At 52.6% G+C, this 25859-nt stretch overlaps 1 protein-coding gene across 1 annotated transcript; it reads right to left on the bottom strand.

Moving 5' to 3' along the window:
• Positions 1 to 1357: 1357 nt before the first annotated feature.
• On the bottom strand, positions 1358 to 24362 carry EIF3D (eukaryotic translation initiation factor 3 subunit D). Its single transcript, XM_076052891.1, has 15 exons — positions 24094 to 24362; positions 21318 to 21363; positions 20038 to 20174; positions 18995 to 19086; positions 18714 to 18783; positions 17013 to 17128; positions 15483 to 15615; positions 14486 to 14633; positions 13392 to 13522; positions 10795 to 10880; positions 9248 to 9377; positions 6850 to 6992; positions 4945 to 5137; positions 3556 to 3655; positions 1358 to 1882 (listed from the first exon to the last, which is right to left on the bottom strand). Exons 1-15 carry the CDS (start codon positions 24214 to 24216, stop codon positions 1857 to 1859), a joined length of 1674 nt encoding a protein of 557 aa, XP_075909006.1. The 5' UTR covers positions 24217 to 24362; the 3' UTR covers positions 1358 to 1856.
• Between the last annotated feature and the right edge of the window lie 1497 nt (positions 24363 to 25859).

Genomic DNA, 25859 nt, shown 5'->3' with positions numbered 1-25859 from the left:
ACACACTGCAACAGTCGTTTAAGGCCGAGTGGACCTAGAGAAGGCCCAGGACGGTTCAGATATCGCTCCACTACTGGGTCGGATGTTGAAAGCAATGCGCTAGCCACTGCTCCTCCACTTCCTACACACAAAGTTCCCCCGTGTAGCCTTTAAGGCTTGTTGGGGCAAATGCTGTTAGCGAGTGGCACCTATGAAGGCCGGAACAGCACACGAAGGGGGTGGGTGGCCAGCACCACGCCCGGCCGCCTTTGTCTCCCCAGTGGCGATGTCTACTACACACCGCTACACCAGGTACCCATTTGAGGCCGAGTCGACCTAGGGGATGCCCGGGACCGGTTCAGATGATCGTCACCGGTGTTGGCCCTGAGCGGGAGTCGAACCCGGGTCGCCGGGTTCATAGCGCAGCGAAGCGCTAACCGCTTACACCACCGCTCCCCAGACACATTGACGCCCACACACACACACATCCACCTATACAGATGCACACCCCCAGGCACGAACAAAAAAAAAGCACGCACAAAATCACGCACAAAATCACGGGGGAGTAGGACCACTTTTCCTTTTTATTGATTTTAGTTTTTTTTTATGTAAGGAAAATGTCAAATGTCGCTGTTCACAACCGAGCTCCATCGCAGCGCGTCATTGGAAAGGTTCTGCTTTGGTAGAGAGAAATGTTCTGGATTAGGCCTCAGTGTTGGATGAGACGGGGATTTTGTATCGGAGGAGAAGAGGGGTTTTCCGTACTGGATTATTGTAAAGTTAAACTATTCATATTTGTATTTCACCGGGCAGGTGTGTGTGGGCCCCCACTGAGCTAAGTAGAATTTTTTTGTTTCAGATGCGACCTGGCCACAAATGAGAGCTCAACGAAGCGGCTTATATCATCACGTGGACATTTATAGCGGCCAAATACTTTTAAAACGCGTGCCGTCGATTCTATCCAAATGTGGAGGGGGAGAAACTGCAGGACCCGGAGAAAAATCCACGCGACCACCAGGGGGAGAGAGGGAGAGACACGAAAACTTAAAATAGAGAGGGCGTCAGGGTCGGGATCGAACCCACGACCCCCCTCCCCTGTACACCGGGCGAGGTAGTCAACATCTCACCAAATGTACGCCCTTCATTCCCCACCAAATTTACAGGGTGCTTAAAAAAAACAATGTGAACGCTTCCGCTAACTTGCCAACTTGCCGCGTCCGGGGGGGTCTGGAGACCACCTGGCGAAGACCCCAGGCCACGTGCGGCCAACAAGTGGGGGAGAGACTCTTTGATTTGTTGAAGCTGTTGACCTGAACATTTGTTACCATGTTGACAGCGGATCATCCCTTATTTTCCCATTAAAGGCGATAGTCCCGTGTAAGCGCCAGCATTTATTTTTTTAAGCACCCTGCATTATTAATCCACCGGCCACCACCGTAGGGGGGAGAGATCGCCGCGCGTTAACGGGATTGCTCCGTAAGCGACTCGTAGCTTGGGGCATCACAAAAACAGTACGGAGATTAAATTTTGATTGAAAGCTTTCGTGACTGCAGGGATTCATATTCTTGGTTCTTTCGGTAAAGGCACCACCAAGTAGAAGGGAAACAATAAAATAATTAAAAAAATATATAAAACAATAAAATTCTCACGACGTTTCGACTGCAACACAAGGAGTCGTCATCAGGTGCGAAAACCGCAGCAAGAAAATTGTCTATTTTTATTATTTTATTGTTTCCCTTCTACGTGGTGACTTTACCGAAAGAACCAAGAACAGTACGGAGATTACATCGTGACGATGCTGACGACGATGACGACGACGCTGCGGGCACAAGAGGTGACGCGGTGCCGGAGTCGGACCGTGACATTACCACCTTGGTCTAGGTAGTAGCGGCGGCGTCCTCCCCTGCAATGGCAGCAAACACAAACGACGTTTAACACGCGAGAGGGCCCCCTCCCTCGCAGACACGCGTCACCCATCGTTGAATTTCGAGTTTTTTTATTGGGCCATACTGCCGCCGGGGCCGAGCGCCAGGGTGCGTCGGACAAACCCCCCCCCCCACCGCCCCCCCTCTTCCGTCGCCGCCCGACGTCCGGTTAAACCAAGCGGTCACGTGATCAATGCAACACAAGCGCGTCGCGCCCCGGTCACCACGCTGTCCGTGACTGACCGTGCTCGGGCGGAGGAGGGCGCTCGGCACAAACGCCGGCATTGTGGCCGCACGCGCGGCGGATCCCAGCCCCGAAAAACTAAAACTAAAAAAAATAATCGACGACCGGCGGCAAACTCTCAAACACGACACAAACGCGTCGGCGAGTTGCCGCGGTTCACCTCTCCTTGGGTCGGGCCGCCGCGTAGCGACCGCACGTAATGTGTGTGTGTCGATAAGACACCCCCCCCCACCGCCCCCCGCTCCCACCGCCCCTCCTCCCCCTCTCCTCCCACCGCCCGACGCAGCCACGCAGGTTCAACGCAGAGCCTTCGAGGGCGCGGCAGTCGTTGAGCGTGTCAGCCTAGCCTCTCACCGGCGAATTGGAAGGGCGACTGTCGCAAACGAGTTTTGCAATCAGACTCTCACAACGGCGGCGGCGGGCGATGGTTTCGTGGCGATGGCGGTGAAGGCGTGTTAGTGGTGACTTGGCGGTGCGGGGTGACGGCGGTGGTGATGATCGCGGTGAAGACGGCGGCGGTGATGATTGCGGTGAAGACGGCGGCGGTGGTGATTGTGGTGGCAAGTCGACTCGTAATCAAATGATTACCCGGTGCGATGCGTAAACATCGCCGGGCGTGGTGCTGGCCACCCAACCCCCTCGTGTCCCGCGCCGGCCTTCATAGGTACCACTCGCTAACAGCACTTGCCCCGACAGTCTGTTCAAGGCTATACGGGGGATCTTTGTCTTTAGTAGTAGCGGTGGCAGTGGTCGTGATGGAGGTGGTGTTTTTGGTTGCGGTGTCGATGGCCGTGTGGGCCATGACGTTAATTATGACGGTGTGATGACGGTGATGATGACGGTGTGATGGTGGTGTGATGATGACGGTGTGATGGTGGTGTGATGATGACGGTGTGATGGTGGTGTGATGACGGTGTGATGGTGGTGTGATGATGATGACGGTGTGATGATGACGGTGTGATGATGACGGTGTGATGATGACGATGATGATGACGATGATGATGACGATGTGATGATGACGGTGTGATGATGACGGTGTGATGACGGTGTGATGATGACGATGATAATGACGGTGTGATGGTGGTGTGATGATGACGGTGTGATGATGACGATGATGATGACGGTGTGATGGTGGTGTGATGATGACGGTGTGATGACGATGATCATGACGGTGTGATGATGACGATGAGGGTGTGATGGTGGTGTGATGATGACGGTGTGATGATGACGATGATGATGACTGTGTGATGACGGTGTGATGATGACGATGATGATGACGGTGTGATGGTGGTGTGATGATGACGACGATGATGATGACGGTGGCGGCAACGACCCTAATAATAATGCTGCTGCTGGAGGTGGCGATGACGACAATGCTGATGACGATGGGGATGATGAGGACCTCACCGGCTTCTTCTTCCTCCTCATCCAAGTCATCGTCGTCCTCCTCGTCCTCCTCCTCAGAGCTGAAGGTCCCATCAGGGAGCGAGTAGACGCGGATCACTTGCTGCGAGACGAAATCAACATCGGCACCGCCGTCGTCAACATCAGCGCACCACCACCGTCGACCCGACCACTAACATGACAAGCGCCACCATCGCCACGGTCATCACCACCGACGACGTCACCACTAACACCCATCAACAACGTCACCGCTGCATCGGCACGATCACCGCTGCATCGGCGAGGGAGCGCATAAGGGGGGGGAGAGCATCACGCTCATAGCACATAGAGAGAAACGTTAAACTGGCACGGAGGCAAACACAACAGGAAGATGAGAGACGAAAACTCAACAAACTTAAGAAAATTAACGTGATGTAAAAATCACGTGATGTTGGCCGGCTGGTTTTGCATCACGTTAATTTTCTTAAGTTTGTTGAGTTTTCGTCTCTCATCTTCCTGTTGCGTTTGCCTCCGTGCCAGTTTAACGTTTCTCTATGTGCTATGAGCGTGATGAACCCCCCTATGTGCTCCCTCGCTATTGGCGTAATAACCTGATGATGATGATGATGATCGCTTGTGTTGCGTTCTAAACGTGCATGATTTATTTTAATAGAATTTATTTAGTTACATTTTATTTTATTTCTACATTCGTGACAAAACCAATGAGTAATCCTGATACTACCCGACAGTAGAAATAACAATCAAAAGCATCGCCGTGGCAGAACATAAATAACCAAATAAACAAGCTGACAATGCATGACCCATCGCTCCTCCACAGCCCCATCTCTATACAGGCGTTCCCCCCGGTTTACGACAGTCGCGATTTACGCCGTTTGTATGCCACCAAATATAACAGCGCGCACATAAACCCTATCGGCTGTAGGGCCTTCTACGCTGGAAACCACCGACGGCGACGGGGAGGTAGAGGGAGGGAGTGGCCAAGAGAGGGAGGCAGGCAGGCAGGGAGGCAGAGAGGGAGGGAGGGAGGCAGGGAGGCAGGGAGGGAGGCAGGGAGGGAGGGAGGGAGGCAGAGAGGGAGGGAGGCAGGGAGGGAGGCAGGGAGAGAGGGAGGGAGGCAGAGAGGGAGGGAGGCAGGGAGGGAGGGAGGCAGGCAGGGAGGGAGGCAGGGAGAGAGGCAGGGAGGGAGGCAGAGGGAGGGAGAGAGGCAGGCAGGGAGGGAGGGAGGCAGAGAGGGAGGCAGGGAGGGAGGCAGGGAGGGAGGCAGGGAGGGAGGCAGGGAGGGAGGCAGGGAGGGAGGGAGGCAGGGAGGGAGGGAGGCAGGCAGGGAGGGAGGGAGGGAGGCAGGGAGGGAGGGAGGCAGGGAGGGAGGGAGGGGCAGGGAGGGAGTCCCACCTTGTTGGGGTCCTTGAGGATGAGGTACTTCCCCTCAGGCAGCTTCATGCAGGTGTCGACGATGCATCGCAGGATGCCCCAAGCGTTCTCCAGGTTCAGGTTGATCTGGCTGGCGAACTCGCCCGGCTTGAACTGCTGCGTGCCCAGCACCACGTGGCGCGCCGAGTCCTTCACGTGGTAGCGCGACACGTAGCTGCGGTGGCGGGGGTCAGGGTCGGAGGGGTTGAGGCGCAGCTGGATTATTTCAAAGACTCCAAAGCCTACCCTTTAAAACAGGACCGTCACGGTTGGCGTCGGCTGTTTGCGAGCACCTACGAAGGCGGGCACGGCGCACGCCATGACGAAGGGCCTACACCGGTCCCGGCCGTCTTCGTCTTCCCAGTGTCGGAGCTTTACACGCGCCGTACGAGGCGCTCAATTAAGGTCGGCCTCGGAGAGGGAAGACCCAGGAATGGTTCGCACATTCGCCATCGTCACCGGCCGTGAGCGGGGGAATCAAACTCGGGTTGCTAGCGCGGTGCACTGGACCGCATGTTAAAAAACACCAAACTCGGGTTGCTAGCGCGGTGCACTGGACCGCATGTGTTAAAAAACACCAAACTGAAACCTTTTGCGAGGAGTCATGTCTGCATTGACCACACGCACTTGTGGTGAACTTGCAAATAAAAAACCAGAGACGGCTTTCTTTAGAGCCTGGTCTCAAACGGTGTTAGACCAGAGGACGACGCCAAAAGGCGCAGTAGCATCGTCAACCATGAGCAGCAGAATTAGTCAGTAACATCGCTACCTGTAGCAGTACCATCAACAACACCACCACCGGCAGTAGTAGCACTGTGTCACCACCGGCAATTATTATAAAAGCAAACAGCACAAAGACAATGCTACTATCAGGACACTAGCCAGTATGCAATCACTTTGCATACCGGTGGTCAAGCCAAGAAAACCGTGTCAGGAGCACCGGGGTAGTCGTGTATCATCGCTACTACTCCGCTGTGGATTGGGCAGCGAGTTGTTACATGCTGTACGACCTGTACAACACGTAACCACAGGTCACATCAATTCATCATAATCAGCCACGGTCAATCCACTGCTAGACGGAAGGTCACCACGATAACCCGCCCAGCGCCCGCATCACGCGCCGCCCCGCCGATTGCCGCCGTGCCGTGAAACAAAACCGACATCTTGGCACGAATCCTGCAAGCAACCGCATCCGCCGGGCCCTGGATGAGAGAACGAGAGAGCGAAAGGGAGAGAGAGGGAGAGAGAGGGAGAGAGAGGGAGAGAGAGCGAGAGGGGGAGAGAGCGGGAGAGAGGTAAAGAGAGAGCGAGCGAGAGAGAGCAAGAGGGAGAGAGAGGGAGAGAGCGGGAGAGAGAGGGAGATTGAGAGAGCGAGAGAGGGCGAGAGGGAGAAAGAGGGAGAGAGAGGGCGAGAGGGGGAGAGAGGGCGAGAGGGGAAGAGGGAGAGAGGGAGAGAGAGGAAGAGAGAGGGAGAGAGAGGGAGAGAGAGGGAGAGCGGGCGAGAGGGCGAGAGAGGGAGAGAGAGGGAGAGAGGGCGAGAGGGAGAGAGGGAGAGAGAACGAGAGAGAGCGAGAGAGAGCGAGAGAGAGCGAGAGGGAGAGAGAAGGAGAGAGAGCGAGAGGGAGAGAGAGCGAGAGGGGGAGAGAGAGCGAGAGGGGGAGAGAGGGAGAGAGGGAGAGAGAGGGAGAGAGGGAGGGAGAGAGGGAGCGAGGGGGAGAGGGGGAGAGAGGGAGAGGGGGAGAGAGAGAGGGGGAGAGAGAGAGAGCGAGAGGGGGAGAGAGGGAGAGGGGGAGAGAGGGAGAGAGCGAGAGGGAGAGAGAGCGAGAGGGGGAGAGGGAGAGAGCGAGAGTGAGGGGGAGAGGACGTTCCACAGGGCGAGCCACTGACCCGAGCTTGAGGTACTCGGAGCTGGAGAGGAGGGCGCAGCAGGTCCACTTGGCGAGCTTGTACGAGTTGTTCTTGAGCTCCGTGGCGAGAACCGCGCCCCTCTGAGAGTCCAGCTTCTGACGCCACTCGACGCCGTTACAGAACTAGCAAGGCGGGGATGACAACAGATACACCACACGCGGATTATAGGGAGATATAGATACACACCGATATATAGACACAGATACATGCACACAAAGAGAGATATAGACACAGATACAAACGCAGCTTCTGACACCACTCCCCGTTACAGATCTAGCGAGGCAGAGATGACAACAGATACACCACACGCGGATTATAGAGAGATATATATATACAACAACCGCCATTCGCCACTACGTGGCAGTGACGTCACCACGACGCTTGTACCAAGCCATGTATATACACACCGATACAGACACACACACAGATTATAGATAGCTCAAGCTAGCTAAAGATAACACCGATATATGCACAGATACAAACACAGATTATAGTTGATATAGATAACACCGATATACACACACAGATACCCACACACAGATTATAGACATAGATAACACGCCGATATACACACACAGATACACACAGCTTGTGACGCCAGTCGACCCCCCCACCCCCGTTACACAACTTGCGAGGCGGGAGGGGGGGACGATGGGGAGACACAGATTATGTGCGCCGCGGTGGAGAGATGTTAACTCCCTCGCCAGGTATACAGGAGGTCGTGGATTCGATCCCGACAGTGACGCCTGCTGTATGTTTGGAGTTTGCGTGTTCTCCCCGTGGTAGCGTGGATTTCTCTCCGGCTCTTCCGGTTATTCCCTCCACGTTGAGAATCAACGTGCGTTTAAGAGTACCTGGCTGCTATAAATTCCCACGTGATGAACCACTTTGTTGAGCTGTCCTTTGTGGCCAGGCCGCCTCTGAAAAAGAGCTACTACAAAGAGACAAAGCTTCTGAAGCCACTCGACCCCATTACAGAACGAACAAGGAGTGATGTTAGCGATACACATCTATAAATACAAAGAGATACACAGATAGACAGAGACAAATATACACAAACACAGCTCCTGACGACACTCCGCCCCGTTGCAGAGCTAGCTAGGGAGGGAAAGATGGGGAGACACAGATTATACATGCATAGAGATATAGACACACACCGATATGCACAACAGATACTGACGACGCTTGACCCTGTTACAGAACAAGGAGGAGATGATAGAGATACCCACGCAGCTATAGATACACAAAACACATTCTCCTGCGGAGGGAGCTGGTAGTAGGAACGTTGGGTTGCTCGGTCAATGGCCAGGGTCAACGGCGGCACCACCACGTGGTGCATTCCGCACAATATGCCCGACTGTGAGGGCGGGCACAAGCCGGCGTGAGTAGGTTAAACGTTGAGTTTTATAAGGGCAGAGTTTTATAAGGGCACCACGGGGTGACCAGCCCCACCCCTCCCACCCCCCACCCAGCCCCACCTTCCCCACCCAGCCCCACCCCACCCAGCCCCTCCCCACCCTCCCCACCCAGCCCCTCCCCACCCAGCACCACCCTCTGCTCCCTCCCCTCTCCACCCATCCCCACCCATTTTTGGATGCACGACGGACGGACACAATCATCTCCCGTGGGCTGGTGTAACCAGAGGTTCCTACCAGTATTAACGGATAGACATTACACAACTAACAAGACCCTCGTTAATTCTGTAACAGAGAGATAGATACACACACAGCTGTAGATACAAATGTAGCGGGTTCACTGAGAGACACACACCAACTCAGGAGGCAACACGTTTTTTCTATGGACCACAACGGGATAACGACATAAACCGGGTCAGGATAGTCGGCACCACTGCCTGACCCACAATGCCGAGCACTAAGACCCAGGGGAAGACGCAGCACGGAGGACTCCATTCCAACAGAGAGCCCCGACCCAGCCTCGGGACCTCCCTTCTATGCCCCTCAGCGTGGCCCGGCTCCGCTCTCGGCCACGGCCCCTTCCGGAACCTTCCAGAAGGGGCCGTGGCCATACCCCACGTGTCCCTACTATCACCTTTGGTCCACATCCTTACCCTGGCCTATCACGTGCCCTTGCCAGCCAATCGGGGTGCTACGTCCTCAGATGCCCCCTCTCTGCCAGCCACCAGCACTACGCCCCCTAGGGACACGTTCCGTGACATTGCACGCCCCCCACTAGCAGAGAGGGCTACTACACTCCCCAGGTCCGCTCTCAATCAGTAACTGGCGCCAGGCGCCGTAGTGACCCATTCTATATCAATAAACAAATAAACAGATAGAGACACACATAGTTACATAAAACACACACAACTCCTGACGACGCTCTGGCCCGCCAATACGAAGCGCGTGTCCACGCGTCTCACCCGGGAGTCCCACTCGTTGAGGGTCTTGATGTTGATGAAGGAGACCTCCCCGTTGGCCCCGGTCAGCACGGCGTCGTGCTCGCAGCGAACGATCAGTTCGATGTCCTCTCCCAGCTTCCACTTGCGGTACCTGCGGGAGGACGGAGGAAGAGGGCCACGTGGCCGCGTGAGAATCGGGAGGCTCGCGACGGACGCTGCTTGGCGGAGTTCGGGGCAGTCGCCCCTCCAGCAATAACAAAGGGCGGAGCGGGGGGGAGGGGGGCGACGCTCGCAACAACGAGCGGAGCGCCACGCGTCCGGAACAAAGCGAAGCGGCAGAGTGGGGAGCACAGACGGTGCCATCTGTCAGTCATCTCAGGTCGGTCAAACGGGTCCGCCCCGTGACCTCCTGCGCACAAGCGAGCCCTTAACAGCACACTTCCCAAAGTGCAAGTAGCCTGGCACAAGCGCTCCGGTGATACCCCTGCCACCTAAGTGTCAAATGGCGGCTGTTGTTGTGAGTGCGTAGGTGTGTGTGTATGTGTGTGTGTATGTGTGTGTGTGGGGAGCGATAGTGTAGCGGTTAGCGCGCTTGCGCTATGAACCTGGCGACCCGGGCCTCCCCTAGGTCGACTCAGCCTCAAATGAGTACCTGGTGCGGTGTGTAAACATTGCCACTAGGGAGACAAAGGCGGTCGGGCGTGGTGCTGGCCACCCACCCCCTCGTGTACCGTTCCGGCCTTCATAGGTGCTTAACAGCACTTGCCCCTACAGTCTGTTACAGGCTATATGAGGGATCTTTGTCTTTTTGTGTGCGTGTGTGTTGGTTAACAGTGGGGGGCGGTAGTGTAGTGGTTAGCGCTACGCTGCGCTACGAACCCGGCGGCCCGGGTTCAATTCTCGCACACGGCCAACACTGGTGACGATTATCTGAACCGGTCCTGGGCTTCCCCCTAGGTCGACTCAGCCTCAAATGAGTACCTGGTGCGGTGTGTAAATATCGCCACTGGGGAGAGAAAGGCGGCCGGGCGTGGTGCTGGCCATCAAAACCTCTCGTGTGCCGTGTAGACCGTCATAGGTGCCACTCGCTAACAGCACTTGCCCCAACAAATCTTAAAGGCTACACGGGGGAACTTTGTGTGTAGGAAGTGGTGGAGCAGTGGCTAGCGCATTGCTTTCAACATCCGACCCAGTAGTGGAACGATATCTGAACCGTCCTGGGCCTTCTCTAGGTCCACTCGGCCTTAAACAACTGTTGCAGTGTGTAAATAGCAGCACTGGGGATACAAAGGAGGCCTGACATGGTGCTAGCTATACCACACCGCCCTTCAGCCTTAATAGGTGCTCACTAACTGCAATTTTTTTAAACACCGATCATAATCTCACTGTACATCTGCCACAGATAATCTAAATGGTTCCACGTATTTCGGAAGTAGATCCGCGGATTTCTTTCGGGTCCAGCCCTGGCTACACGGCGCTTCAGAATTCTGTTTGGGATCTTTGTTTACGGTTAAACGTAAGACGCGCTCGCGTGCGCACAAACACGTAGGGGGAAGGATGGTTCTCACCTGTAGCCCACAGACGCCACTTCCGCTCCCTGGAGGTCGTCCTCCGTGAAGGGGTTGGGCTTGGGGAACTTGTACTTCTCTGCACCCTGAACACAGCACAAGCGCACACACACAGACGTGCTTACAAACGCGCACACACACACAGACGTGCTTACATACGCGCACACACACACACACACGTGCTTACATACGCTAACACACCGGCCATCGTCGTGGGGGGAGGGGGGGGGTTACATTCTTGAACCTAGCCACAAATCGGCAAATCCGCGATCCGCAAACTCAAATGGGATATAAATTGGTTTTGGTCCACGGTTCTGGACGTTTGTTTTCTGTCGTGATGGCGTGCCGATCTTGCGCCGATCTCGGGAGGGTCTGTACTGGTTCCACAGTCTCGAGTCGGCGTTGGCTGCAGCACCTCCGCTTCGCACGGTCGGCTATGCACGGCGCGAAAGAAGTTCAAACGCACGTGCGTGTGCGCGGGGGGGGGGGGGGGGGGAGTCCTCCGATTCGGGATAAGCTTCTGCCGGCGTGACCGCGAGGACATCCTTCACCCCGTTTGGCGATACGGAGCCACGGCGATGCGTCCACCCGCTGCCTCCCGAGGCGTTTGATGACGGAGGAGGCCGTCCCCTCCTGTCGCTGTGCAACAGTTTGGACTGCCCAACTTATTTTCTCTATCTTCCCCCCTTCCTTAACGTATCGGGACAGTGGACTTCGTTTGGTGTCACGTCTGGACCGCCCCCACCAGTGCGGCACCGGGCGCATCTCTCTCGGCAGGCCTCTCGAGAGAGAGAGACCGTTGCGGTAAAAAAAAAAAATCAGCGAGTTAAAAAGTAATAATCGCGCGGGCTGAAACCTCGCTGCCCCCCGCTGGGCTGCTGGGAACACGTGACCTGTGACCCCGCAAATAAGGCAGCTTGGGAGGCAAGATGGAGACAAGTTTGGCACGCCATCGCGCGCGGTGCAGTTGAGCGTGCAGCGTGAAAAAATTTACTCTTTCTGGCACTAAAACACCAAATATAAACTTTTTTTTTTTGCAAGGAATCAACTACCACACAACACAGTGCTTGTGGTGAACATGCCAACAAACATGCTATGGAATCTAGATTTAAAGTTTTCGTGACTGCGGGGATCCATACTCTCTGGTTCTTTCGGTAAAGTCATCGCGACGTAGTAGGTAGGAAAATAAAATAAATTTCATACTGTGTAGGAACTTCCTGGTTACACCACCAGCAGCACACAGGGGATTCTTGTGTCCGTCCGTCGTGCATCCAAAAATGGGAGGGGTGGGGCTGGGTGGGGAGGGTGGGGCTGGGCGGGGGGTGGGGAGGGTGGGGCTGGGCGGGGGTGGGAGGGGTGGGGCTGGGTGGGGGGGTGGGGAGGGGCTGGGTGGGGAGGGAGGGGCCGGGTGGCGAGGGGCTGGGTGGGGCTGGGTGGGGAGGGGAGGGTGGGGAGGGGCTGGGTGGGGAGGGGCTGGGTGGGGAGGGGCTGGTCACCCCGTGGTGCCCTTATAAAACTCAACGTTTAACCTACTCACGCCGGCTTGTGCCCGCCCTCACAGTCGGCCATATTGTGCCGAATACATCACGTGGTGCCGCCGTTGACCCTGGCCACTGACCGAGCAACCCAACGTTCCTACTACCAGCTCCCTCCGCAGGAGAATGTGTTTTACCTACGCGACTTCACCGAAAAAACCAAAGAGTAAACACGCTATGATAATCTACGATGCGTTGTCTTTGAAACTGATTGGCCTACACCAGGGACAGCAGCCATCTTCATGGCTTAGTCTCACTACGAGTGTCAGACCAGAGGACAGCGCCAAAAAAAAGGCGACCAGCACAAAGACAACGCACTATGTCAGAGCATTCATAGCTCGGGGTGAGCAGCAACGAGTGTGCACAGCACTTCGTTATAATGCCCACAGCAAACCAGCGGCCAGCCCGCGGATGGTCGAGCTACAGGGGGGCGCAATGGGGTGAACTGTACCTCAACATGTGTGGCGTGAATGGTCAAAGCCGGGATAAGGAAAAGCCACGAGTGTAGGTGGCGATCCGTTCGTACCCCACTGTGACATCTCCTCCCCGCGTCTCCCATCTGTCCACTGTACCCCCACCCTGCTGGTTATCCCCACGTGCCCATGTCCCCCGCCCCCATGTGTCCCTCGCGTGTCCGTGTGTCCCCGTGTCTCCCATCTCCCCCCCGTGTGTCCCCGTGTCTCCCATCTCCCCCCCGTGTGTCCCCGTGTCTCCTATCTCCTCCCCAAGTGTCCCCGTGTCTCCCATCTCCTCCCCGTGTGTCCCCGTGTCTCCCATCTCCCCCCCGTGTGTCCCCGTGTCTCCCATCTCCCCCCCGTGTGTCCCCGCTTATGCCTGTGTCCCCACGTGTGCCTGTGTCTCCCATCTCCCCTACGTGTGCCCCCGCGTAAGCCTGTGTGCCCGTGTCTCCCATCTCCCCCATGTGTCCTTGTGTGTGCCCGTGTCTCCCATCTCCCACCCGTGTGTTCCTATGTCTCCAATCTCCCCCCCACCCCCGCCACGTGTCCCCGCGTGTCCACCAGCCCCCCACCGTGTCCCTGCACGTGCCCGTGCGTGGCACACCATCTTGAGGCACTGCTGGGAGAAGTTGTGGTTGATGAAGGTGGCCTCGAGGGCGAGGTTCCGGGGGGAGTTGATGGCGTTCCCTTCCTCCTGCGGGGGCTCGTTGGCCGTCTCGCTCACCGTCAGCAGGTCTGACAGCACGCGGGATACGGCAAGAGTTGAACGCGCCAGCAGCGGTGGGTCGCTTTCGCGACCAACATTACCCACGAGCGGTTTCTTGGGGTTAGATCGTTGTGCATACGAATGCGTCGTTAAACCCGCCACCGCCAACTAGTAAGGTCTTTCACGTGAACAGAACGTGGCCAATTCGTCACTAGCACAGCACTTACACCGGTGTGTTGGGGAGCCAAGCCACAACATTTACAATCCCGAGTACGGCGTTTCGCCAACGACGACGACAACAACAGCCGCTAAGTGGCGGTGTCGTCACTGCGGCGCTTGCGCCACGCCGGGTGCACTTTTGAGGCCACGTCAAAGTGACCTCCGGCGCTCTGGATCGCGCCCTTCATACTCGCTCAACTGAGGGCGGCCTCATCCCGCCATTCCTAGAGGGTGGGCTACTTAATCCAATACTTGAGGCACTGCGGCCTCAGCAGGGGTCATTCCCCACCTTGCCCCGTGCAGTGTACTGAACCGAGGGATTTCCCCTCCCCCAAGACCTCGAGAGAAATGCTCTGCAAACCTGCAGATCTATCCCTGGGGGGGGGGGGGGGTGAGGGGGAGAGGGGGGGTTAGAGATTGGATCACCGTTCTTTCCCCTGATGGGCGATAGGTGCGGCACCGCAAGTTACTCTCTTTTGATGCAAATTAAAATGAGAGCGACGGCCCTCTCGTGTGCCGCGCAGGCCTGCATAGGTGCTCACTGATAGCACTTGCCCCAAACAACAGTCCGTTCAAAGGCTATAAGGGGGATCTTTGTCTTCGTGTATGCCAGCGTTCTTCACCAATTTTCGGTCGGGGGGGGGGGGGGGGCGGGGGGCGCCCCACTTTCGCCGATAAGACATCATCGGTGCGAGGAGGGCCGCCGCACATTTTAAACCATTGGCACCGCCGGTGCGTTGGAGAATGCGTGTGGGGGGGGGGTGGGTAGAAACCGAAATCGGAGTTGTCCCTCTTGTCGAAGAAGAGCTTGGAGCCGACACGCTGCACCAGGATGTCCCACGAGTAGACGGAGCGCGTGCAGCACATGAGCGTCGCCAGGATCGCGTCCGTCGCAAACACGTTCCCCTCGCTCTTAGCCAGCTGGGATATCACGGGGACACACACACACACACAAAGATGCACACGCACGTTAGGGTTGTTTAAACGATAAGCGGTAAAACGGTATGTTGTATCGGCACTTAGCGGAACATCGGCACAGCGTGTCCTGGCACTTTCATATTCCTACGCTGCAATGTTCCGCAGACGGGGAAACGGCAATGTGTGTGCGTCTACGCTGAACTTCTTTCGCACCGTCCGCAGCCAACCGTGCTAATCGGAGGTGCTTTGGAAGGACAGCAAACTGAACACAAAAAGTAGTTCTAAAGAAGTTCAGTGTGTGTGTGAGAGAGCGAGATCTGGTGAGCTCATTAGACAAACAAGGCTGCATTGGCTGGGTTATGTAGCCCGCATGCCCAACCACCACGTGCCCAGGAAGCTTGTATCGACGGATGGAGGGGGCTAAAAGAGCGTGGTACACACGCAAGAGAAGAGATCGGCTGATGTGGTCCTGGAAGATCTAAGTGGCCTTGCCAATGACCGGTACCAGCGGTGTCAAGATCGGCCTTTAGGAAGGAGGCTCGCGAAGGATCCTACTGGGCAGATGGAGGAAGTTGCCTTGCAGCAACGAGGTCAGAAGGAGCGACGCTCACAACAACGCGCGGAGCATCGGGTGGCTAAAACACAGCAGGTTGGCACAGTAGGGGGCACAGGTGGTGCATCGGCCAGTCGTCTCAGTCAGTCAACGCACTCGGGTGTCCTGTGACCTACTAGGACGCTTCGCGTGTCCTCAAAGTGCACCTAGCCTGGCACGAGCGCGCCGTGGTGACGTCGCCGCCACTTAGTGGCGAATGGCGGTGGTCGTTGTTGTTGTTGTTGCACTGAGGAGGAGACCTTGCGGATGACGGGATCATCGGTGGTGGTGACCGTGTGGAAGATTCTCTTGATGCTTTTCAGCGGCTTCTCGGAGCGCGTCGTGATGCGGTCAAACGCCTTGTCATAGTGCTCCAGCTCCCCCAGACACTCTCTACACAGATACACGCAGACACATAGGCCACAATTACAATCATATAGACAAAGACCACCCCCCCCCCCCCCAATAGACTGTTGGGGCAAGTGCTGTTCGCAAGCACATATGAAGGCCGGCATGGCGCGCGAGGGAGTGGGTTACCAGGACCACGCCCGGCCGCCTTTGTCTCCCCAAGCGGCAATGTTTACACGCCGCACCAAATGCTCATTTGAGGCCGAGTCAAACTTGGGGAGGCCCAGGACCGATTCAGATAATCGACACTGGCATCGGCCCGTGAGCGGGAATCGAACTGCGGGTCGCCGGGTTCATAGCACAGCGAGCCAGCCGCTACAAAGACAAAGAGCCCCCATGTATAGCCTTTAAAGACTGTTGTGGAAAGTGCTGTTAGCGAGCACCTATGAAGCCCAGCAGGCCGTACGAGGTGGGTCGCCAGCACCACGTTTATATTTACACGATCTCAGCCAAAAAAAAAACTATATTAGTGTTATATTCTTAGTTTTTTCGGTAAAGTCACGTTGAAGAGAAACAACAAAATAACAAAATATATATATAAAACAATAAAAAAAAATTCTCACGACGTTTCGACCATAACTCAAACGGTCATCATCAGGTGTGTCGGTTTGCATAAATTTATTTTGAAAACGGCATGTTTATTTATTTATATATATATAAATAACGTTTGCGTCACGCGCAACGATGGCAGTTTGCCAGGACTAGTCCATCTATTTTTTGAAAAGAGGAGGGGGGAGACGAAATTTGTTTTTATGTATGCTGTCTGAAAGGCACTGTAAGCGTGAACAATCAATCAAGAACTGAAATGATTTATCAAATCTTTCCAATGATTGCTAAGATAGAATCCATCTTCTCGGTTGAAATTGTCTCTGTGTTTGTATATGTGGATAGTCTCATGAACGAATCTCTCATGGAAGCCAGATGGCTTACAAAGAACCTCCGTCTTGGAAAAGTCAATGGCATGTGAGCCTACTGAATTAGAACAATGATCTGCTACGGCCGAGGTGTTGGTCCTACCGTGTTTAAGGTCTGCTTTATGTTCACGAATGCGGTCCGAGATATGGCGTTTGGTTTCTCCAATGTAACTACTACCACAGAGGCAACTTAGTTTGTAGACACCAGGGTATTGTATGTCCGGAATCACATCTTTTACAGACGGAACCAGATCACGGATTTTATGTAATGTGTTGAAACGGACCTGGATCTTGTGTTTATTCAAGATTAGTATTAGTGTTGTTCCTGTTGATACTACTGCCGATGATAGTGCTGATGATGGCGATACTGCCGTTGCTGCAACAGTGTCTGCCGGTAGCGCTGCTGCTACCGACGGCGCCGATTCCGACTGACGATACTGCCGACGCTGTGAAGTGGTGGAGCCTCACATGTCAACGGGCTCAGCCACGTCCACGTATCTCATCTTCATGAGGCGCGGGAAATCCATCTCCTCCTTCACGTCCCAGTCGCTGCGGACCTCCACGGAGGAGTCGCGTGGCTTCTGCTGCTCGCGCGCAGACACACGGACGAGGGGATGCAGGCAGAGAAACGCATTAGCGGAGCCGTAGATATGTAGTGGGCTTCCGGAGACACTTCGGGTAGGTAACTTCTTTATTGCAACACAGCACTCCGACAGTCCTCCTCACACACCGACACAGCCTGGGGGACACAGCCTACTCCTAGCGTGCCGTGACACTGGCAATGCTCTAGGGTCCTCGGGCTATAGTCACCCTAGGGGAGGCTACCCTGACCCCACCCAGCCAAGGTGCGGGTCTAGACTCTGGCTTCCTCGGCCCCGCGCCCTTACAAGGGCAGCGGGGCCGGGAGTCCCAGAGTCCCACCACCGGCCAGCGAGTCGAGGGGGTCCAGGGTCCTATCTAGCTGCTGGTATTCGGCTTTCAACTGGTCCCAGATCGGCTGGGGAGGTCCCCTTTGATGCCCCTTGCCCATCGAGGGGTGGGGCTGCGAGGGATCCTAGACCCCCCGCAGCCCTCCCGCCCCCGTTGGGGGCGTCGAGGGGCTTAGCTGTCTGGGGATCCCGAGCCCACAGCAGCCCCCAGCAGCCCCTCCCCTCTTGGGCTGGCGCTGCAGCCCCTCCCCCCTGACGGTACGAGGTGCCGTTCCAACTATGGTGCTACAGATATGTACAGGAACACACACCGAGATAACAGACAACAGGCGAGAAAGCACACACACGGATACAGACAGAGATAAACACGTCAGGATGTAGAGACACACACAGAGATGTACAGAGACGGATCTACATAGAGATACACGTGTACCAGAGATGTAGAGTATACAGCGAGAGATGCAAGCACACACAGATACAGTAAAACCTTGGATCGCGAGTAACTTGGCCTGCGAGTGTTTTGCAAGACGAGCAAAAAATTGTAAATAAATATTAATTTGATAAACGAGCGAGGGTCTTGCACTATGAGTAGTGTACGTGTACACGCTTTGTACTGCCGAACGTCACGTGATCACAACTGATGTACGAGTGCTTTGGATTACAAACACATTTCCGGAACAAAATATTCTCGCAATCCAAGGTTCTACTGTAAACACATTCAGATACACACACAGAGCACACTCACTGAGATACATAACAAAGACATATACTCCCCGTAGAGCCTTTAAACAGACTGTTGAGGCAAAGTGCTGTTAGCGAGTGGCACCTATCAAGGCCAACAATGCACGCAGGGGGGAGGGGGGTGGGTCGGTGGCCAGCACCACGCAAAAACAAAGATCCCCCGTGTAGCCTTAACAGACTGTAGGGGCAAGTGCTGTTAGCGAGCACCTATAGAAGGCCAGAACGGTATATGATGGGTGGCCAGCACCCCGCCCGACCGCCTTTGTCTCCCCAGTGGCGATGTTTACACACCGCACCAGGTACTCATGTGAGGCCGAGTCGACCTAGGGGAGGCCCAGGACCTGTTCAGATAATCGTCATGGGTGTTGGCTGTGAGCGGGAATCAAACCCAGGTTGCCGGGTTCATAGCGCAGCGCGCTAACTGCTACCCCACCGCTCCCCACAACACCACACACACACAAACAACAAGACAACAACGACGACCACTTGATGGTCTTACCTGCCCCTTCTGATCCCATCTTTGTCTCCCTCCAAACTGCTTCTGCAGTTTCTGAATCCTTTGCCGGTCTCTAACACACACACACCCGCCACGCGCACACACACGCACACACAAACGCCATGCACACACACGCACACACACACGCGCCACGCACACACACACACGCCACGCACACACACGGACACGGCCCACAGTCAACGACGAGTCCCATGAAGGGCGACAGCTGCGTCACGTGCAACAGAATGGCCACCGGGCAACGACGATTCGTAACAAGGGCGGACCTCTCCTTCTGCTTGGCGCTCTTGGACAGGGTCTGCATGTTCAGCGCCTGCATCTGCAGCCTGCGCTCCTTCTCACGGCGCATGTTCCGTTGCTGCAGAGAGAGAGACACACACAACAGCGTGTTACGGGTGGCGGTAGTGTTAGGCGTAGCGCTAGGGGGGAGTGTTCGAGGCAGGGATAGTGTTAGAGGTGCAAGGTTCAGGTTTGGGCTAGAAGTAGTGGTATTCTTGGCAGGGCTAGAGTTGGGGGTATGTTAGGGGCAGGGGTAGTTGCTAGAGGTAGTGTTAGGCGCAAGGTTCAAGTTGAGGCTAGAAGTACAGTAAATCCTTGGATTGCGAGCATAATTCGTTCCGGAAACGTGTTTGTAATCCAAAGCACTCGTATATCAAAGCACTCGTATATCAGTTATTAGGGCTAGTGGTAGGGGTTGTATTAAGGGTAATCGTGGAGTAAAAAGTAGTTGTGTTGGTCACGGGGCGAGTGCTAGAGGTGTTAAGGAGAAAAGTACGCGTGTGTATGCAAACACGTGTGGATGCATATACATAAACATGTATCAGGTTAACACGCAGGCTTTCTTAAATGTTGAAGTGTGTTTACTCTGGAACACACCGGTAATGCTGAACCAGTAACGAATTCACAAGGTTCGGTTTACGTGACAAACCTTACTAAAAGACTGTGTTGGGTTGTGGCGGGTTTAATGACACATTTATGTTTACGCGATCCTACCCCCGCCAACAAAACCTATGCATACAAATCTACGTACGTAGACACACCGGTCAACCCCTTATCAGTGCCCTACCTTATTACGGAGCAACTCGGACCTTATTGGTCACCCCGTGCCCCTTATCAATCTCAACGTTCATCCTCCAAAGTGCCATCACAAACGGCTGTACGCCGTGTGGACCTGAAATACTCAATTTCCCTGTACGAGAAAACGGCTAAACCGTATGGGTTGACAACTATGGGTAGATGTGTGTGTGCACACACACACACACACATGTGTGTGTTTACGTATACACGTGCGCGTGCGTCTGCACAAGACCTGCGTGAACTTCATCCGGTTCTTCTGGAAGATGGATTTCTGCACGCGGGTGGTGTCCACCAGCTGGAAGCTGCCCTCATCCTCCTCGTGGAAGTACGCGTACTGACTACCCCCGCCAAACTGGGACGAATATTTGTCTACTCAGACGCGCGCGCACACACACCACACACAGATATACTCCCACATAACACACCGACATATTCCGAGTCGCACACACACAGCAGTAATCTTGTACACATTAATTTTACGACCTTTTACGCAAAAAGCTGCGATGAGTCATTATGCACAGGAGCACTCCCGATTATCCGCGCTAATGACGGTGAGGACGGCCGCTCATAATTCCAAATCGCGGATAATCCAAATTTATTAACATTTTCCGCCGGATCTCTGTGCCAAAATCCACGAACATCGGCAAAAGTTTCGATTGAGAATGAATATGACCGACCGACGCGCGTGTTCAGTGATAACACTTTCCTGTTCCCGCCCCGCAGAAGGCTCGACCCACTAAGTGGAGAGCAGAGCCGCGCCAATCAACATCAATCAAACTATGCCCCACCGTCGTAAAGATGTGGCAACTACTGTACTGCAGGGGCGATCACGTGGATTTCGGATTAACCCGAGAAACATTTTTCTTCCGTTTAAGCGCGCGACTTGTAATAAACATTTTCAAGAATAACGATGTATAACTGCTTTAAGATTATTAATTTGGGCTCAAGTAATAATCCATGAGTTGTTAATGTCAAAATCTCAGGTGCACAGGTAATGCCGCAAATCAAACAAACCACTTGCGGATAATGGGAGTCCACTGTATTGCTGAGCCTCAGACAGAAAACGACCAGCGACAAACAGCACCATTAAAGCTGTAATCGTTGAGTGTTGACGCTTTTCTCGAATTGAGCAAAGTCACAAGAGCTTGGGAAAAGAAACGACGGGACGGAAATCCCAAGTGTGGAGTAGTGCGAGTAAATTAAGCGGATACGGCAAGTGGGTGTGACCTGCAGTGTGGCGAGTAAGTTCGTGGGTAAATTTGTGATTGAATGTATTTGTGCAAGCGGGTGAGCGAGTCCCTGCAGTGTGGGAAATGCCGCAGATACGACAAGTGATTGTGACCTGCAGTGTGGCGAGTAAGTTCGTGAGTAAATGTTTTTTTTTTTACAAAGCACTAATTTAATCGGTTAAAAGAATTAAAAAAATACAATTGTTAATGTTTTTTTTTATATATCCCCCCCCTCCCCCCCCCCCGCAATTTGTGAGTAAATGTAATAGTTAATCACACGCACTTGTGTAGCGCTTGTCCTGGTATGTGGATCCGGTCCAATCAGCAACCTGCAACAAAATCACAACGATGAGGGGGTTCATAATAGCCGGGGTCAGAGGTACTGAGGATTTAAACAATGGATCAGGGTGTCTCTCTCTCTCTGGGGCTCGTAATGGCAATGTTGAGCTTTCACCTCCGAGATCCTGGGTTGAGGGTTCAAACCCTGGGTGTGGGCGTCTCTCTCTCCAGGGATTCAAAATGGCCAAGTTGGAGACACTCAACTATCACTGCTGAGATCCTGGGTTGAGGGTTCAAACCATGGGTGTGCGCGTCTCTCTCTCTCTCAAGGGATTAATGATGGCCAAGTTGGAGACACTCAACTATCACCGCTGAGATCCTGGGTTGAGGGTTCAAACCCTGGGTGTGGGCATCTCTCTCTCCCTCTCTCTCAAGGTATTCATAATGGTCAAGTTGGAGACACTCAACTATCACCGCTGAGATCCTGGGTTGAGGGTTCAAACCCTGGGTGTGGGAGTCTCTCTCTCTCCCTCAAGGTATTAATGATGGCCAAGTTGGAGACACTCAACTATCACTGCTGAGATCCTGGGTTGAGAGTTCAAACCCTGGGTGTGGGCGTCTCTCTCTCTCTCAAGGGATTAATGATGGCCAAGTTGGAGACACTCAACTATCACTGCTGAGATCCTGGGTTGAGGGTTAAAACCCTGGGCGTGGTCGTCTCTCGCTCAAGGGATTAATGATGGCCAAGTTGGAGACACTCAACTATCACTGCTGAGATCCTGGGTTGAGGGTTAAAACCCTGGGCGTGGTCGTCTCTCTCTCCCTCAACGTATTCATGATGGCCAAGTTGGAGACACTCAACTATCACTGCTGAGATCCTGGGTTGAGGGTTCAAACCCTGGGTGTGGTCGTCTCTCTCTCCCTCCCTCAAGGGATTCATAATGGCCAAGTTGGAGACACTCAACTATCACCGCTGAGATCCTGAGTTGAGGGTTCAAACCCTGGGTGTGGTCGTCTCTCTCTCCCTCCCTCAAGGGATTCATAATGGCCAAGTTGGAGACACTCAACTATCACTGCTGAGATCCTGGGTTGAGGGTTCAAACCCTGGGTGTGGGCGTCTCTCTCTCCCTCCCTCAAGGGATTAATGATTGCCAAGTTGGAGACACTAATCTATCACTGCTGAGATCCTGGGTTGAGGGTTCAAACCCTGGGTGTGGGCGTCTCTCTCTCTCTCAAGGGATTAATGATGGCCAAGTTGGAGACACAACTATCACCGCTGAGATCCTGGGTTGAGGGTTCAAACCCTGGGTGTGGGCGTCTCTCTCCCTCCCTCAAGGTATTCATGACGGCCAAGTTGGAGACACTCAACTATCACCGCTGAGATCCTGGGTTGAGGGTTCAAACCCTGGGTGTGGGCGTCTCTTTCTCCCTCCCTCAAGGGATTAATGATGGCCAAGTTGGAGACACTCAACTATCACCGCTGAGATCCTGGGTTGAGGGTTCAAACCCTGGGTGTGGGCATCTCTCTCTCCCTCTCTCTCAAGGTATTCATAATGGCCAAGTTGGAGACACTCAACTATCACCGCTGAGATCCTGGGTTGAGGGTTCAAACCCTGGGTGTGGGGTATCTCTCTCTCTCCCTCAAGGTATTAATGATGGCCAAGTTGGAGACACTTAACTATCACTGCTGAGATCCTGGGTTGAGGGTTCAACTCCTGGATGTGCGCGTCTCTCTCTCCCTCTCTCAAGGGATTCATAATGGCCAAGTTGGAGACACTCAACTATCACTGCCGAGATCCTGGGTTAAGGCTTCAACCCCTGGGTGTGCGCGTCTCTCTCTCCCTCCCTCAAGGGATTAATGATGGCCAAGTTGGAGACACTCAACTATCACTGCTGAGATCCTGGGTTGAGGGTTCAAACCCTGGGTGTGGGCGTCTCTCTCTCCCTCCCTCAAGAGATTCATAATGGCCAAGTTGGAGACACTCAACTATCACTGCTGAGATCCTGGGTTGAGGGTTCAAACCCTGGGTGTGCGCGTCTCTCTCTCCCTCCCTCAAGGTATTCATGATGGCCAAGTTGGAGACACTCAACTATCACTGCTGAGATCCTGGGTTGAGGGTTCAACCCCTGGGTGTGGGCGTCTCTCTCTCCCTCCCTCAAGGTATTCATGATGGCCAAGTTGGAGACACTCAACTATCACCGCTGAGATCCTGGAGTCAAGGTTCGAATCCAAGGCTTGGATGCATCTCACAGAAGGTGAATTCTGGCCACGTGAGGGACACGGAGTAAGCAATTCGAACGAGTGCGAGCAATTAGACACGCGCAGTTCAACGAATCGTGAACTTTAAGACTATTTAAGTCTTGTTTAACAGCGGAATGTCGCATAATAAGCCGTGACTTTTTAACGCATCTCAGCCTGCGGCCTGCTGAGCTAGGCTTACGCAAATATCCCCAGCGACGTATCGAACAAAGTATTAAACGCTTCCAAGCAACCGCTTACCGCCCCGCACGTAATAATAATACAAAAAATCCCCTCATTGTTCGTTTGTTAAAATTGAAACTTACCTGACGATTATTTATTTACATTTAAAAAAAAAAAATCCAACTTTTTTTAGGCCTGGTCATTGTACGAGAAGCCTGAGCAAACCTAAAAATCCCCCCCACCCCGCCCCGCCCAAACGCGTTACAATGAACCCATTAAAAAAAAACAAAGACTTAAAAAAAGCGTTTAATTGTTGCTGCTGCTGTTGTTGTGTAATTATTGTGCAATTCCCCCCCACCTTGCCGAGGCGATCGGCCTTGCTGAAGGGCTGGTAGGGCATGTCCTTAAACTGTTCGGGGATCGCGCAGGGCCCCCATCCGTTGTGGTTGTCCTGGATCAACGGCGCCACGAAATGAGCCATGGCACACCCCGTCCCAGCCGCCTTGTCGAGACTTTCTTCGTCAGAGACGACGACAACGACAACAAAAAATCCCGATCGTAAAACAAAAAAAATTTCGACAAAACGAAAGACCGCTTAACCCACCACGTTGCCTTGAAAAGCTGGGATCGGTAGGCCGATTCGCGGAACGATTCCGGACCCGGAACGATTCCCATTGACCCCAAACCAATTATAATAGGAGAAATCGAGCGCCAAAACAAATCTATTAGAGTTTCGATTCCTCTTGAGCAACGGAGGAATCGAAATCTGTGCCCGATCCCGTTGAAACGATGCTGCGAGTGTTTCGTTCTTAAACGGCCATTTATCGATCCCCTTCGAGTTAAGCGCGAATAACGGACTTCCCCTCGATACTTACGAGGACAATTTATCGTTGACAATTCATAAAAAAAGATTGCACGGTGGAGAGTGGTGGTGGGGGGGGAAGAAGCAAAATTATTTCGATCCAGTCACCCATTCATTCGACAGGAATCGTTAACGTTGTTTTAATCGTCATCGATTACTTTAAATCGATACCGTCGACTGTGTGTCGGTTAACGTGGCCCGATTCGTGTCGGAAGATTGAAGCAACTTCAGAATTTACAATTTATAGTGTAACGTATATATTATATAGTATATTATATACTATAGTGTATATTATATATTATATTATATATTATAGTGTATATTATATATTATAGTGTATATTATATATTATAGTGTATATTATATACTATAGTGTAGTGTATATTATATATTATAGTGTAGTGTATAGTGTATATTATATATTATAGTGTATTATATATTATATTATAGTGCAGTGTATAGTGTATATTATATATTATATTGTAGTGTATATTATATATTATAGTGTAGTGTATATTATATATTATAGTGTAGTGTATATTATATATTATAGTGTAGTGTATATATATACTATAGTGTAGTGTATAGTGTAATGTGTTGTGTAGTGTATAGTGTAGTGTATATTAGTGTATAGTGTAGTGTATATTATATATTATATTATAGTGTAGTGTATAGTGTATATTATATATTATAGTGTAGTGTATATTATATATTATAGTGTAGTGTATATTATATATTATATTATAGTGTATATTATATAGTATATTATAGTGTAGTGTATAGTGTATATTATATATTATATTATAGTGTATATTATATAGTATATTATAGTGTAGTGTATATTGTATATTATAGTGTAACGTATAGTGTATATTATATTATAGTGTATATTATAGTGTATAGTGTAGATTATATAATATAGTGTAGTGTATAGTGTATATTATATATTATAGTGTAGTGTATTGTGTATATTATATATTATAGTGTAGTGTATAGTGTATATTATAGTGTATATTATATATTATAGTGTATAGTATAGTGTATAGTGTAGTGTATAGTGTAGTGTATATTATATTCTAGTGTAGTGTATATTATATATTATAGTGTAGTGTATATTATATATTATAGTGTAGTGTATAGTGTTGTGTAGTGTATAGTGTATATTATATATTATAGTGTAACGTATAGTGTATAGTATATATTATAGTGTAGTGTATATTATACATTATATTATATATTATAGTGGAGTGTATAGTGTTTAT

The sequence above is a fragment of the Petromyzon marinus genome, chromosome 58, assembly GCF_048934315.1.
Source record: "Petromyzon marinus isolate PM22_M1 ecotype Great Lakes invasive population chromosome 58, UKy_Petmar_22M1.pri1.0, whole genome shotgun sequence".
Lineage (NCBI taxonomy): Eukaryota > Metazoa > Chordata > Hyperoartia > Petromyzontiformes > Petromyzontidae > Petromyzon > Petromyzon marinus.
This window is presented reverse-complemented; position numbering and strand designations above follow the sequence as displayed.

Coding starts and splice junctions, on each gene's coding strand:
- EIF3D (XM_076052891.1), bottom strand. CDS start 24,216: ATGGCTCATTTCGTGGCGCCGTTGATCCAGGACAACCACAACGGATGG. Junction 19,087..20,037: donor ACCGGATGAAGTTCACGCAG/GTCTTGTGCAGA, acceptor CTCTCTCTGCAG/CAACGGAACATGCGCCGTGA. Junction 10,881..13,391: donor CCCAGCAGTGCCTCAAGATG/GTGTGCCACGCA, acceptor TGCTGTGTTCAG/GGTGCAGAGAAGTACAAGTT.